This window comes from Hyperolius riggenbachi, chromosome 6 (genome assembly GCF_040937935.1).
Source record: "Hyperolius riggenbachi isolate aHypRig1 chromosome 6, aHypRig1.pri, whole genome shotgun sequence".
NCBI classification, from domain to species: domain Eukaryota; kingdom Metazoa; phylum Chordata; class Amphibia; order Anura; family Hyperoliidae; genus Hyperolius; species Hyperolius riggenbachi.
The window spans coordinates 352,303,197-352,317,038 of record NC_090651.1 but is presented as its reverse complement, the minus strand read 5'-3'; the positions used below and the strand labels follow the sequence as shown (position 1 = coordinate 352,317,038).

General features: G+C 45.9%; 1 protein-coding gene across 2 annotated transcripts in view; it reads left to right on the top strand.

Annotated features, from left to right (window-relative positions):
• Positions 1-13,842, top strand: part of ECE1 (endothelin converting enzyme 1) — a 108,458-nt gene that overhangs the window by 80,399 nt on the left and 14,217 nt on the right. For both annotated transcript variants that reach the window (XM_068241683.1, XM_068241682.1), the window contains 5 exons: positions 2,001-2,111; positions 3,054-3,152; positions 6,176-6,253; positions 9,173-9,276; positions 12,229-12,339. In XM_068241683.1, coding sequence (XP_068097784.1) covers positions 2,001-2,111; positions 3,054-3,152; positions 6,176-6,253; positions 9,173-9,276; positions 12,229-12,339 — 503 coding nt within the window. The remainder of the gene's footprint in view (positions 1-2,000; positions 2,112-3,053; positions 3,153-6,175; positions 6,254-9,172; positions 9,277-12,228; positions 12,340-13,842) is intronic.

The following is a 13,842-nucleotide window of genomic DNA, read 5'->3' as shown; positions in this document are numbered from 1 at the left end:
TTCCTATCCTGACATTGCCTAAATCTCCGGGCTAAGAAAGTAAATTCTTTACAGTGTAAAGTCACATACTCACGCTCAACAAAACTCTTTTACTATAAACAACTTTACAAATGACTACGATTAAAAATGTTGGAAAGATACGTCTTGAGGTGGAAACCACTATTATACACACAACGACTTGATATACGACTACAAATTTACATATCATTACTCAACTGGTGAACGATGTTCTAGTTAGTAATGGAAGTCATTGAAAAGGCATAGCAGACTTCTGTACACATTGCCATGTTGGACACAACTTCTCTGTGAATCACCAAGTCATTCCAACAGTTGGATTGACTTGAGCTGCGTCTTATCAGTCATTGGACGCCTCTTATCAGTGATAACGCTTTGTCGTTTGCACGTCTTTTACTTGACAAAAATCGTCTAACTTCAAGTTGTTTGATAAACGTGCATTTAAAAGACTTGTTAAGAGCGCGTATGAGCCTTAAAGTGAACCAAAGACCAAGCACCCTCATGTATTTTACCATATATATCAGTGGGAACATTAGAGAAAACACCTACCATGCTCTCTGTTTCATTCTTCACTGCACAGCTTGTTTCTTATCAGCCCTGATAAAATCCTCGACTGAGCATTCAGTCTGGCTTTGCTCAGGAATATTTATAGCTCAGTCTGTTCTCTCTCATGTCTTTTCAAGTCCAAGCCTGCCCCTTGTGGCTCTGCTCAGGAATCATTATAGCTGAGTCGTTATAGCATAGCCAGACTGAATGCTCAGTCGGGGATTTTATCAGCGCTGATAAGAAACAAGCTGTGCAGTGAAGAATGAAACAGGGAGCAGGGTAGGTGTTTTCTCTAATGTTTCCACTGATCTATATGGTAAAATACATGAGGGTGCTTCGTCTCTGGTTCCCTTTAAGTGAACAAATAAAATCTAACCTTTTCTCAGTATCTAAAGGTGGCCATACACTTATAGATTTGCAGCAGATTCGACCATCAGATAGATTTGTCAGATGCTTGTCAAGTCGGAATCTGACAGGAATCTGATGTGTGCCACACACTAGGAACAGATTTCCAATAGATTTCAGAATTAAATCCATTGGAAATCGATCTAAATGCATTATTGGACCATTAGATCCAATGCAACTCTATGGGCCATCAATCTGCTGCCAGCAGCAGATCGACCTAGATTTTCCATCCTGTCAAATCGATCGATCTACCAATCGATCGGCAAGCGATTGCCAATTGATAGATTCGATCAAATCGGTCGATCGACGGCTGAAATCGACCAGTGTATGGGCCCCTTAAAAAGGAAAAGGTTGAATTTTACTTTTGGTCTCCTGCAGTTTGGGCCTAAAACCACTCTGGTGGTGTCTGTGTGCGTATCATAGGTTTACTTTATAGCAACAGCAACACCTGCTGTCTTTTCTGGGTACTGCAGTTTAAGAAATGTTCTCGGACATTTCTTGGATGCCAAAGCTAGCTATGCACACAGCAATTTTTCTGGCAGATTCCCATTGAGCGAGATTAAAAACTTTGCGTCTGACAGTAATCTGATGCTTCAACCTATCCGATCAACTGACTTTCGATCGTGCAGTTTATTAATCAAACATCCGTTCGGACAGGTTGAAAAATCTCAGTGCCATGTGAAGGGGGGAGAGGAGGAGCGATTGGCGATGGACGGCCCCTATTGTTCCACCCCAACAAGCAGGACAATGTTCGCCATTCGCTCAATAGATTTCAGAAGAAATCTATCATAATTGAGCTTGTCATGAATGGTAGGAACCAATCTCTATCCGGTCAAATTTCAGTCTAATGGTGATTGGCTAGGCATATTGACCAGTGTATGAGGAGCTTAAGGAATGCAGCTAATCTAACATGAACATATATTTTTTCTTTTTGAAGATCACCAGGATCTTTCAGGTGCACTTCAGATGTAACAGAGTATTGTGTCTTATAGAGTAATAGTACACTGTTTAAGGATCTGTCTTTCCCCCTACAGACCTGCATCCCGCGTTGGAAGTTCTGTGTTGGGGATACGGACAACAATGTGGGCTTTGCTTTGGGCGCCATGTTTGTAAAGAACACCTTCGCTGAGACCAGCAAGCTTCGGGTGAGATGTCCTTTCCTGGCTTATCGTGTCTTCCATGTTGTATGATCTCTCGTAATTAGTCATGTTTGTGGTGGTCCTGTCCTGTGGGATCCCCCTCCACCTTCCACAAGATGGTCCGGTCCTGTTGGACCCCCTCCAGCTTCCACAAGGTGGTCCTGTCCTGTTGGACCTCCTCCAGCTTCCACAAGGTGGTCCTGTTGGACCCCCTCTACCTTCCACAAGGTGGTCCTGTCCTGTGGGATCCCCCTCCAGCTTCCACAAGGTGGTCCTGTCCCGTGGGATCCCCAGGGCTGGATTTAGGCCAAGGCCACCTAGGCCATAGCCTAGGGCACCACAGGAGCGAGGGCACCAAAGCAGCAGGCTAAACTGGTGCAGCATTTGCAAATGCTGCAATGCAGGGAGATCAGTTGAGCGCCTGATCGCGATACTCTGCTGCTAGCCACCGTGGCAGCAGCCATCTTGCTCTCTGTGCACATTTGCATTGTGGCCAGCAGCTCTGGAAATGGGCAGCATTGGAGACGGAGGGTAAATGGAAGCTTCTGCACTGGAGACGAGCAGAGAAATGGGTGACACTGATGGCTGCTGCGGTGTGAAGGTGAGCTGGCCACCTATACTGAAAGGAGGGGGGTAGTAAAAGGAGGGATTAAGGGAGTGATTTAGTTACCTATACTGGAGGGAAAGGGGGAGGGGTTAACTGGCTACCTATACTGGGGGAGGGGTCATTTCTCTACCTATACTGAAGGGGGGCGGCTGGTGACAGTGGCCTTGGGCGGTAAAGAGTACAAATCCTGCCCTGGGGATCCCCCTCCAGCTTTCACAAGGTGGTCCAGTCCTGTGGGGCCCCCTCCACCTTCCAGGCCAGCATGTTGCAGGGGGCGTGTTCCGATGTCTCTGGATTGTGTATGTGGGGTTTCTTCTGAGATGTGATCTGTTTTCCTGCAGGCTGTGCAGATGATTAAAGGTATTAAGAAAGCCTTTGAGGAAAGTCTGAGTAGCATCAGCTGGATGGATGAAGACACTCGCAAGGCTGCCAAAGAGAAGGTGAGCATCTCTGAGCCATCGTTCATATTGTCATCTCTCTACACAGACCACACCTGCACACCTCATGAGGAACCCTCCCACTTCCTCTTTCATCCTGCTTGGTATGGGGATCCCCTCCCTCCCTTTCCCCTCCTTTTCCTGCTAGGTGTAAGGATGCCCTCTCCTCTCACCCAACTCTGGTAGAAATATATAGATTCCAGGCCAACAAAGTACGTTACATGTGTGTATTTTATAATTGCACACATTTTTTTAAGCGCTGGTGATTTTAGAAATCTCCCTAAAAGCGCTTGTGTGATGATTCCCTATGAGTGTTGATGAGCGGTTCGATTGCGTTCCGCTTCCAAAAGCGCTGCCTGTAACATTTTCTGAGCGCTTTGGCTCGAAGGAAGGTTTAAGGATATCGCTAAGCACTTGAATGTGTAGCGCTTTCCTGAGCACTTTTAACAATAAATATACTGTATTAATTCTTTTCCGGGTCAAAGAGTTCATTTCCTGACCGACATCAGGAAGTGAAAATCTTAATCGCTCATCAAAGCGCTTAAAAAAAGTGCTTGCACAAAATCGCTCAGGGAACGCCGGGAATCGCTAGAGAAAATTATGCACAGAAGCGCTCAGCGCTTGCGATCGCAATTTATGTGAACACCACCTAAAGGACTATTGTGTATATCACACAAAATGAGCCCCCTCCGGCTCTTACACACATGCATATTGTACAACATGATCAGTTGCACAACTTGTTGTTTACACGAGTATGTACACACGGGCTGATCAATCACACAACCAACTTGCTTAAATACTGCATGTGCGCCAACGTGGTAACATTAAAAAACAAGAAGTTGTTCAACTGACTTGTACACACGAGGCCAGCCTGCAGGACAGTTGGGCAGGTTGATCTGCCGGTTGGATTGGGCAAACCCGCCTGTTATCAGTTGGATGTCTTGTCTTTTGCTAGCGTAAACTCACCCAACTATCATCCTACAGACCAAGTTTAGATGATAGCTGGGCAGGTTGTTTGGACGTGTGTACAAGCCTTTTAGACATTAAAGAGAGACCGTAACCAAGAATTGAACTTCATCCCAATCAGTAGCCGATACTCCCTTTCCCATGAGAAATCTTTTCCTTTTCTCAAACGGAACATTAGGGGGCTCTGTATGGCTGATATTGTGGTGAAACTCCTCCCACAGTGTGATGTCAGGACCATGGTTCTGACATCACACTGTGGGAGCCTTGTTGCATTGTGGGAAATAACAGCTGTTTGCAACTGCCAAAAAAGCAAGCAGGATCTCCTTCCACTGACATCACCTTCCAGCAGTCAGAATGTCACCATGTGATAAATGTCAGAATGTAAATCGGGGAGAGGAAAGCTTTTACAATGAGCAAACACTGACTAAATCATTTATACATAATTATTGTAAAAATGAAGCACTTCAAGGACTTACGAGCCCAAAACAGTAAAAAAAATGTCTGTACCTGTATGAAGTTGGAAGTCACGGAGGGTGCGGATGGCGTCCTCCGTACCTTCCAACTTCATACAGGTACAGACATTTTGCCCATTTTAAAATCTTTCCTCTCCCTGATTTACATTCTGACATTTCACATGGTGACATTTTTACTGCTGGCAGGTGATGTCACTGGAAAGAGATGCTGCTTACAGTTGTAAACCGCTATTATTTCCCACAATGCAACAAGGCTCCCACAGTGTGATGTCAGAACCATGGTCCTGACATCACACTGTGGGAGGGGTTTCACCCCAATATCAGCCATACAGAGCTCCCTGATGATAAGTTTGAGAAAAGGAAAAGATATCTCATGGGAAAGGGGGTATCAGCTACTGATTGGGATGCAGTTCAATTCTTGGTCACAGTTTCTCTTTAAACACAATATTATATGATTTTCACTGGAGTTCCTTTTTAAGAACCTTACCCACTACGAGATTTTTCCGACCGGTGATTTTTCTTTTTGTATCTTATTTTTCTGAGTGACGAGTGATCGTTTCCACAATCACATAACCGTAACAGGATCATTAAGATCCCCCGATGACTCTATGCAAAGTACCGCGATCGCTTTACTTACCGCTCGCACCCGTCATGTGATGTCGCGTGTTTCCTGCCGGTCGGAACATGGATCGTGGAACGCTCGTCAGATGGACTTCTCTGCGTATATGACAGTTTAGGGCGGGGGGGTTTGCCGCAGGGTGAGCCAAATGACAACTTACCCTGCTGCCGGGGGGGGTTAAATTCTATTCCCCCTCCGAGTCATCGCAACTCAGAGGGAGGAGTAATTCGAGGTTCAGCGATCGCCGTATCCCTGAATTATCCCGCGCCAAGCTTTGGCAGCCAAGCTTTGGTTCCTGAAAAGCCCTGCTTGGGACGTCGCTGGATCCATCTTCCTCCATCGGGTGGTGAGCATTTCGCTTTAGTGATCCAAGTCTTTCCCGTTTGCTTTTATTTTATCAAAGTTACCTGTAGTGATGCCAACTTATTAGCGATGTATGGATTTGTACTTTTGTTGCTGTTTGTGCCGATTGTACAGAGTGCTGCATAAAGGTGGCCAAACATCAGGCAACCTGGCGGCCAATTAACCATCCGATTCGATTATTATAATTGAATTGGATCAAAATCGGTGCTGCCAAGTACATGCCCGAGAGACGAAGTGACCAATTTCAGGACGGAAATTGATTGCATTGTCAATCGCGCATGCTGCAAGATGTCGGGCTGAAGTTGGCTGTTCGGGTGCGTGGCGTGCAATTTCCCATCGATTGACAAAACCATCCAACACCTTGCCACTGTGTAATGTAGTGTGCAGCGTGTAAAGTATACATTACCGCTCAGCGGCCTCTGCTTGTCCCCCGCAGGCTTTCGGGATTCCTCTTTCACTTACACGCATGCCCCACGTGGTTTCCTGGTATGGGCGGTGTGTATGCGCGGAAGATTATCTGGATTTGTAAACCTTATTGCGCATTTATAAAGTGGCTTTTATTACAGAGGGGGCTTTTTGTAAGAAATCTGCATTTTCTGTTTCAGGCTGAAGCAATCTACGATATGATTGGCTACCCCAACTTTATTATGGACCCCAAGGAGTTGGATAAAGTGTTCAATGATGTGAGTGGGAGATCTGTGGGTGTGGAGTAGTCTGTGACATCACATCACCAGATTTGGGGGGGGGGGCGGGAGTCTTCCACAGTGATGAGCATTTCAGAAACACCGGTACGCACGGTAGAGCGCTCTAGCCTAGGCAGACGGATAGGGAATCCAGTGTGTGTGCAGCTGCTTCAATGGCTATCATTCATAAAGCATTACCGCATGCGGTAATGCTGAAAACAGCTAACTTTACCGAGCACTTAGCAAAATGTAAATTCATAAAGGCTGTTACCGCATGAAAAGCTGAAATTACCGAGCAGTGAGGTAAATTACCACCTTGTGCAGTGATTATCTCAACACATCACTAAATGTCAATTAATAAAGATTAGAGCAGGCAGTATTGAGACAGAGAATACCGCTTGCTTGGAGGAGGCGATAAGCATGCGGATAAGAACAAAGTAGGCTGTGTGGTGGGAGCCGAAGTCTCTGCGAGTCTGTGCAGAGAGCCGAAGTCTGTGTGAGTCAGTCTGTGTGAGTCAGTCGAGTCAGTCTGCCTGCCTGAGTCTGCCTGCCTGAGTCTGCCTGCCTGAGTCTGCCTGCCTGAGTCTGCCTGCCTGAGTCTGCCTGCCTGAGTCTGCCTGCCTGAGTCTGCCTGCCTGAGTCTGCCTGCCTGAGTCTGCCTGCCTGAGTCTGCCTGCCTGAGTTTGTGCAGGCAGCCATAATTACAGCTTGTAACAAAAGAGATGACCACGCTTCTGCTGTACCGCTCAATGGGCTGCGGTAATTTATCGAACTTCAAAGGCAGCTGTGAAAATGAATTAGCACACAGTTCTAAAATACAGAATGCGGTATTTTCCCGCCCAGATTTTTTTTACCAAACACGTTTATGAATGATAGCCAAAGTGTCTGGAGGAGATCCAGAGTGCAGGATCTCCCATGTGCATGACATTTGTAAGCAAGCGGAAATGATCATCTCCACCACTCTAGTAGTACAATTGGAGAAGGAGGAGAAAAGGTGCCTAGGAACAGTAAAATGCATTAAAGTCAATCAAAATTCAAATAAAAGGTGGCTTACCACAAGCATGATGCATAAATTAGAAGCAAAGAACATTTATTTGCACTATGACTGCATAGCTGGAGAGTTTCATCCTTGGTTTTTAACTGAAGCGAGAGGGATATGGAGGCTGCCATATTTGTTTCCTTTTAACCACTTCAGGACCATCGGCTTACACCCTCTAGTGACCAGGCTATTTTTTACAGATCCCTGCAGGGCCGCACAACTCGGCACACAAGTGATTCCCCCCTCCTTTTCTGCCCACCAACAAAGCTTTATGTTGGTGGGCTCTGATTGCTGCCGCTTTTTTTTTTTTTTTTTTATAAATTTGAGCATTTCTTAAACAATACCAGTTGCCTGGCTGACCTGCTGATAATCTGCCTCTAATACTTTTAGCCATAGACCCTAAACAAGCATGCAGCAGATCAGGTGTTTCTGACATTGTCAGATCTGACAAGATTAGTTGCATGCTTGTTTCTGGTGTGATTCAGACACTACTGCAGCCAAGTAGAGCAGCAGGACTGCCATGGTATTGTTTAAAAGGAAATAAATATGGCAGCCTCCATTTTCTTCTCTTCAGTTCCTTAGTGGTAATCACAAATTCAGCTTGGGGAAGGAAAAACCTGCTAGGAGCGGTATCCCCGAGCTGACCTTGTGGTAGCCACTGGGAGGTCTGTGCAGAGCAATGCGTGCAGACGGCGTTTATCACTCCCCTCCTGGGGGATCCCGACGTGGGCCGCCATTCTACTTCCTCTCCTCCGAGGCTCTGCTCCCCCTTGGTGAGATCGATGTCTGTCGTCATGACAGCCGGCAATCTCACTAAAGGGTTACAGCTCCACCCGAAGGACGGAAGGAAAACTGCAGCGCTGGATCCTGGGGAGGTGAGTGATTGCTGGGACTGCTGCAGATCTCCCTGGCAGCATGATTTTTTTTTTTCCAGGTTTTAGGATCTAAAAGCATGCAAAAAAATTGTACCACTTTTAGACCCTAAAATCCAGAAATAATCATAACGCCAGGGAGGTTAAAGTGAACCAGAGACGAAGCACCCTCATGTATTTTACCATATATATCAGTGGGAACATTAGAGAAAACAACTACCCTGCTCTCTGTTTCATTCTTCACTGCTCAGCTTGCTACTTATCAGCCCTGATAAAATCCCAGACTGAGCATTCAGTCTGGCTTTGCTCAGGAATCATCATAGCGGAGTCTGTCTCCTCTGATGTGTTTTCAAGCCCAAGCCTGCCCCCTTCTGGCTCTGCTCAGGAATCATTATAGCTGAGTCATTATAGCAAAGCCAGACTAAAAGTCAGGGATTTTATCAGGGCTGATAAGAGGCAAGCTGAACAGTGAAGAATGAGCAGGGTAGGTGTTTTCTCTAATGTTCCCCCTGATATATATGGAAAAATACATGAGGGTGGCTTTGTCTCTGGTTCACTTTAAGGACAGATTTGTGACCCTACAGTGTACCATTCTCCTTCACCAAATATCCCTATTGCCTTGTGTACTGCACCATCTGGGATCCCGCTGTCCAAGTTACTGATCCCTCAAGCCCTGCTCTGTAGTGGTAAGCGGAGATGGTTGATTTGATGCAAATAATTCTGAGTTGATACAGGATTATGCAAATTTTTTTGCATGCAAAAGAATGCAGTTTGAAAATGGACCATTCTAAACCCACCTCGTCTTTAGTCGATTAGTCCATTTTGAAGCTGTGTTAATTTACATAAAGTTGAAATATTTTGAACCTTCTCATATTACCTGGCAGTGGGCAGTCTAAACCTCTTTCCCTGCCCCTTCCATTGAAGTGAATGGGTCTCCCAGCTGATTTTGAGATGTTTTGTACCTCAGCCACCTGTTGCCCTTGCCTGACTATTCTCTCTCCTCTGCAGTACGAAGTGACGTCCGATCTCTACTTCGAGAATGTCATGAGATTCTATAACTTCTCAGCGAAAGTGACATCTGACCAACTACGGAAACCGCCAAACCGAGACCAGTGAGTATCGTGATCGGACGCCCCCTCTGGTGTGTGCTGGGGATGATGCTGATGATTTGGTCAGTGAGATGGAAATTCTTTCAGCTTCTGTGCAGCTTGGAAATGGACCAACCCTATGCACTTCCTGTCAATTTTGATTGGTCGGTTCAAATCTGTATACAATTTGTGTGACCATTAAATACAAGTCAGAAGAATAAACCTCTAATTGGCCAACGCTGATAAGTCACATGATTGGTGATGCACTGTTAAGCCTGATATTTTAGGGGGCATACACCTCCACTTGTGATTGGCCAAACACTGACCAATATTACCATATCCATGTAGTATGAGAGTCAACAGATGTGAAATGCTATGAAGAGATTGTGATGGTAATTTCTCATATTACATAGTTGGTGAAATTGACCGGTGATTGGCAAATCGAAATTGGATGTGTATATGCACCCTAAAGTGTGGTAAACACTTTCAGTTATGATTGGCCAATCGCTGACCAAATTTGCAATCTTTATGTATGTTTGAGGGTTAACGTACACAAGCTGCTCATATATAAATATCTGTTGGTCCTCCTACTACATGGATGTGGTAAAATTGGTCAGTGATTAGCCAATCATAATTGGAAGTGTGCCAGGCTTAAAGGATACCCAAAGTGACATGAGATAGACATGTGTATGTACAGTGCCTAGCACACAAATAACTATGCTGTGTTCCCTTTTTTCTTTCTCTGCCTGAAAGAGTTAAATATCCGGTATGTGAGTGGCTGACTCAGTCCTGACTCCACTTTGTATCTTTCTTGCTCTCAGAAGCTATTTTCTGCTAGGAAAGTGTTTTATAGTTGGAATTTCTCATCAGTGAATGTCACATTGAGGTCACTTCCTGTCTGAGTCAGGACTGAGTCAGCCACTTACATACCTGATATTTAACGCTTTCAGACAAAGGAAAAAAGGAACACAGCATAGTTATTTGTATGTGCTAGGCACTGTACATACCCATGTCTATCTCATCATGTCACATGTCACCTCGGGTATCCTATAAGTCTCATACAAATGCTAGCTAGACTAATGCTATCCTCTTCTATGACGCTGTACAGAGTAAGGAATAAACACTGGTGCATATTTCAGAGCTGGCTGACCACATAAATGCAAGTGACAAATACAGTGCAACAGTGTAACCATGTACAACCATGCCTATAGTAATAGGGAGGAAACGAGAGGTGCACAGTAACCACTTCCTACCAAATCTGTCTTGTTGTTCATGCACTGCTTTCCTCCAGACTGCAGATGGTGCTGCTGGCACAGAGGACAGTGCAGGACCAAGACAGCTTATTTCAGTGCAGAGTTGTGCCATTGATTTGGGCGCTGCTATAGGCTGTAATGTGAATTACGGCTATATCAACACTCAGTGAATAATTTGGGCGGGGAGAACTCAAATTAGAAAAAAAAAACCGGGGTAGTTTTTCTGCTGGCAATAGCCAGTGCTTGAATTGTGTAAGCCACCTCTCTTCGGGTATGCTTTAACTCTGATGGGGCATGACCTTAACGCCACGCTGGATGTTCAACAGGCGTCGGGTGTGCCTGTGCCGTCTTTCCGCTTCACCCTGCGCGGAAACTTGGCCGCTGTGAATTAAAATTTACGCCAGTGACCACTTCCTACGAGACCTGGTTTTTCATGCACTGCCTTCCTCCAGACTGCAGGTGGAGCTACAGGCACAGAGGACACTGACAGTGCAGGGCTGGGGAATGTAGTGGGCCTTTATTTTTTTTTAATTTTTTTTTGGGGGGGGGGGGGGGGGGGTATAATTAAAACCTTTTCTATGAAGTTTCAGTTCAGGTAGTTTTTTTTTTTTTAAGCATTTAAATCCACCCAGGTTTGCTAAATGGCTTTTGTCAGCGGGAGCCCAGACTGGTTCTCTCCCTCCTCTACTACGGCCCCCGGCCGTGCCCCCCTAAATGGGGGTCCTTTTATCGGACCCACAGAAAGGGCCGTTCTAGGAACAGTGGGGCCCTGGGGCAGAATAGACCAAAAAGCGGCATTAGGGGCCCTTTTTTGGAACAAATTTCCCTCCTTGGCCCCTGAGCCGGCTGCTGACCCTAAGTGTGCTCCCCGGGGCAGAGTCTTTGGCAGTGTAGCTTCTCATCTGCCCCCCAGCACAGATGAGAAGCTACTCTACAAAAGAATCTGCAGAGTCCCTAGGGAGCAATAGCTATGATTGGGGGCCCTGGGGCAATTCCCTTCTTTGCCTCTATGGTAGCGCCGGCCCTGCCCACAGATCAGCGCGGCGGTAGTGCTGTGGCTTTTCCAGTGTCTGGTCCCTCCTGCACTCCCTGAGGCTGCAGAGGAGAAACTGCTGAAGGGGGCAGACGCCAGAAGAGGGCAAGCACAAGCTGCACTGATTTGTGAGTCTGGATGCGTCACCCAGGCAAGGAGCACAGGATGAGGGGCCCTGGAGAGGAGGAAAGAATCTGCAGTTACGCCCCTCTACTGCTCTGACTACTCCCTTCTTGCAATTTGTTAAATACATTTTAATATGTGGGCAGCACAGTGGCGTAGTGGTTAGCTCTCTCGCCTTGCAGCGCTGGGTCCCTGGTTCGAATCCCATCCAGGGCAGTATCTGCAAAGAGTTTGTATGTTCTCTCCGTGTCTGCGTGGGTTTCCTCCGGGCACTCAGTTTTCCTCCCACATTCCAAAAAGATACGGATAAGTTAATTGGCTCCCCCTAAAAATTGGCCCTAGACTACAATACTTACACTACATAATATAGACATATGGCAATGGTAGGGATTAGATTGTGAGCTCCTTTGAGGGACAGTTAGTGACAAGATAGATAGAGATAGAGATAGATATAGAGAGATAGAGAGAGAGAGAGAGAGAGAGATATACACACTGTACAGCACTGCGTAATATGTCGGCGCTATATAAATACTAAATAATAATAATATAAATTTTTCTTCCCTTCAGATGGAGTATGACGCCCCCTACAGTCAACGCCTATTATTCCCCCACCAAGAATGAGATCGTGTTTCCGGCGGGCATCCTGCAGGCTCCATTTTACACCAGCTCCTCCCCCACGTAAGTCGTGAGACATTTTAGGGATTTCACCTTCTGTCGTATTCTGTCCCCAGCTCTACCGCTTTGGCCATTGTTTGTAGTTTGCATGGCTGAATATTCATGAAAACTGATCCCCACTTAAGTGGTTTACAGCGCTTGGTTTTATGACAGGTTTACATTATGCTAACAGACGATAATCTGAGGCGGCTACAGGCAACCCGCTGTCAGCTGTGATTCTGAGCTTTGCCTGTTAATGTGTTTGTGCAAATACTGATTCTTTAACACAGCGACGCGAGTCTTCCGTGTGACTCTGTCCCTTGTCACACAATACAGGAAGTAGATTTCCTTTTATAGAAAATATAAAGGGGAACCCCGGCCAAACTCACCGCCACACAATTTGCAAAAACAAGTTCCTCTAAAACACGTGTCGAACTCCAGGCCTGGAGGGCCAGATCCATGCCAGTGTTTAGGATGGACTGAGAAAGAAAGGAATGTGTTCTACCTGATAGACCGCACCTTTCCTGATTCAGACCCATCAATTCATTTGAGCTGTATCAAAAATGTGTGAGGATCTCGGCCCTCGTAGGACCGGTTTGACATCCCTGCTCTAAAAGATATTACAGTATACTGTGGCGTATAAGACTACTTTTTAAAAAAGGAAAATCTCAAGTCGGGGGTCGTCTTATACGCTAAGTGTCGTCTTATAGGGCGGGTGCTGAAACTTCTGAGCCGGACTGGAGAATCTGCGGTTGCCACATACGGTGTGTGGGGGGGCTCAAAAACATCTGTGGCCGCATCTCCACCGTATAAAAGCAGCAAGGGCGGTGCTGTACAAGTGTGGTAGAAGAAAATCCACTCACCAGGATTCCTGGAAAAAAGTGACTTAACGTGGTCTCAATGACGAGGTGAGGGGGCACCTCACTGGGAAGGCTTTGTATACAACAACCAACCGATCGCTGGTAACTTGCATCGCTTGCCGTGATTGGCTGGTGGTTGTATACTGGTTACAACATACAGTACAGCACCAGTATCTGTACCTGTTTATACAGCATAGCACCAGTACATACAGTACAGTATACAAATGTCCAAGAGTCGAGAGGGGTAGTCTTACAGGGCGAGTATATCCCAAAATGTATATTTTAACTGGAAAAATTGGGGGTCGTCTTATACGCCGGAATGTACAGGTAATTGTCGGCAGTACATATTACTCAATGAGATGCAAATCTTAGTTTGCATGCAAAGTGTAGGCATCTTAGCATTAGGCCGGTTAATATCAGCCTATAGTAGACCTTGCATGTTTTAATCTGTGGGCTCACATTGGCTCCTAAAGCGGACCCCCAGTGTAAAAATCAAAACCCACACTATCGGCACAGGCAGCAGAAGTTATAACTGGGTAGTAAGGAAAAAATGTCCACTTGTCCACTTGTGCTATAAAATCCAGGTTTTGTTAGCGAGCCACGCCCCCATTCTTAAAATCTGCCATGGCAGTTTTCTGCCTTGCAAAGATGGCTAAGAGCTTGTCAT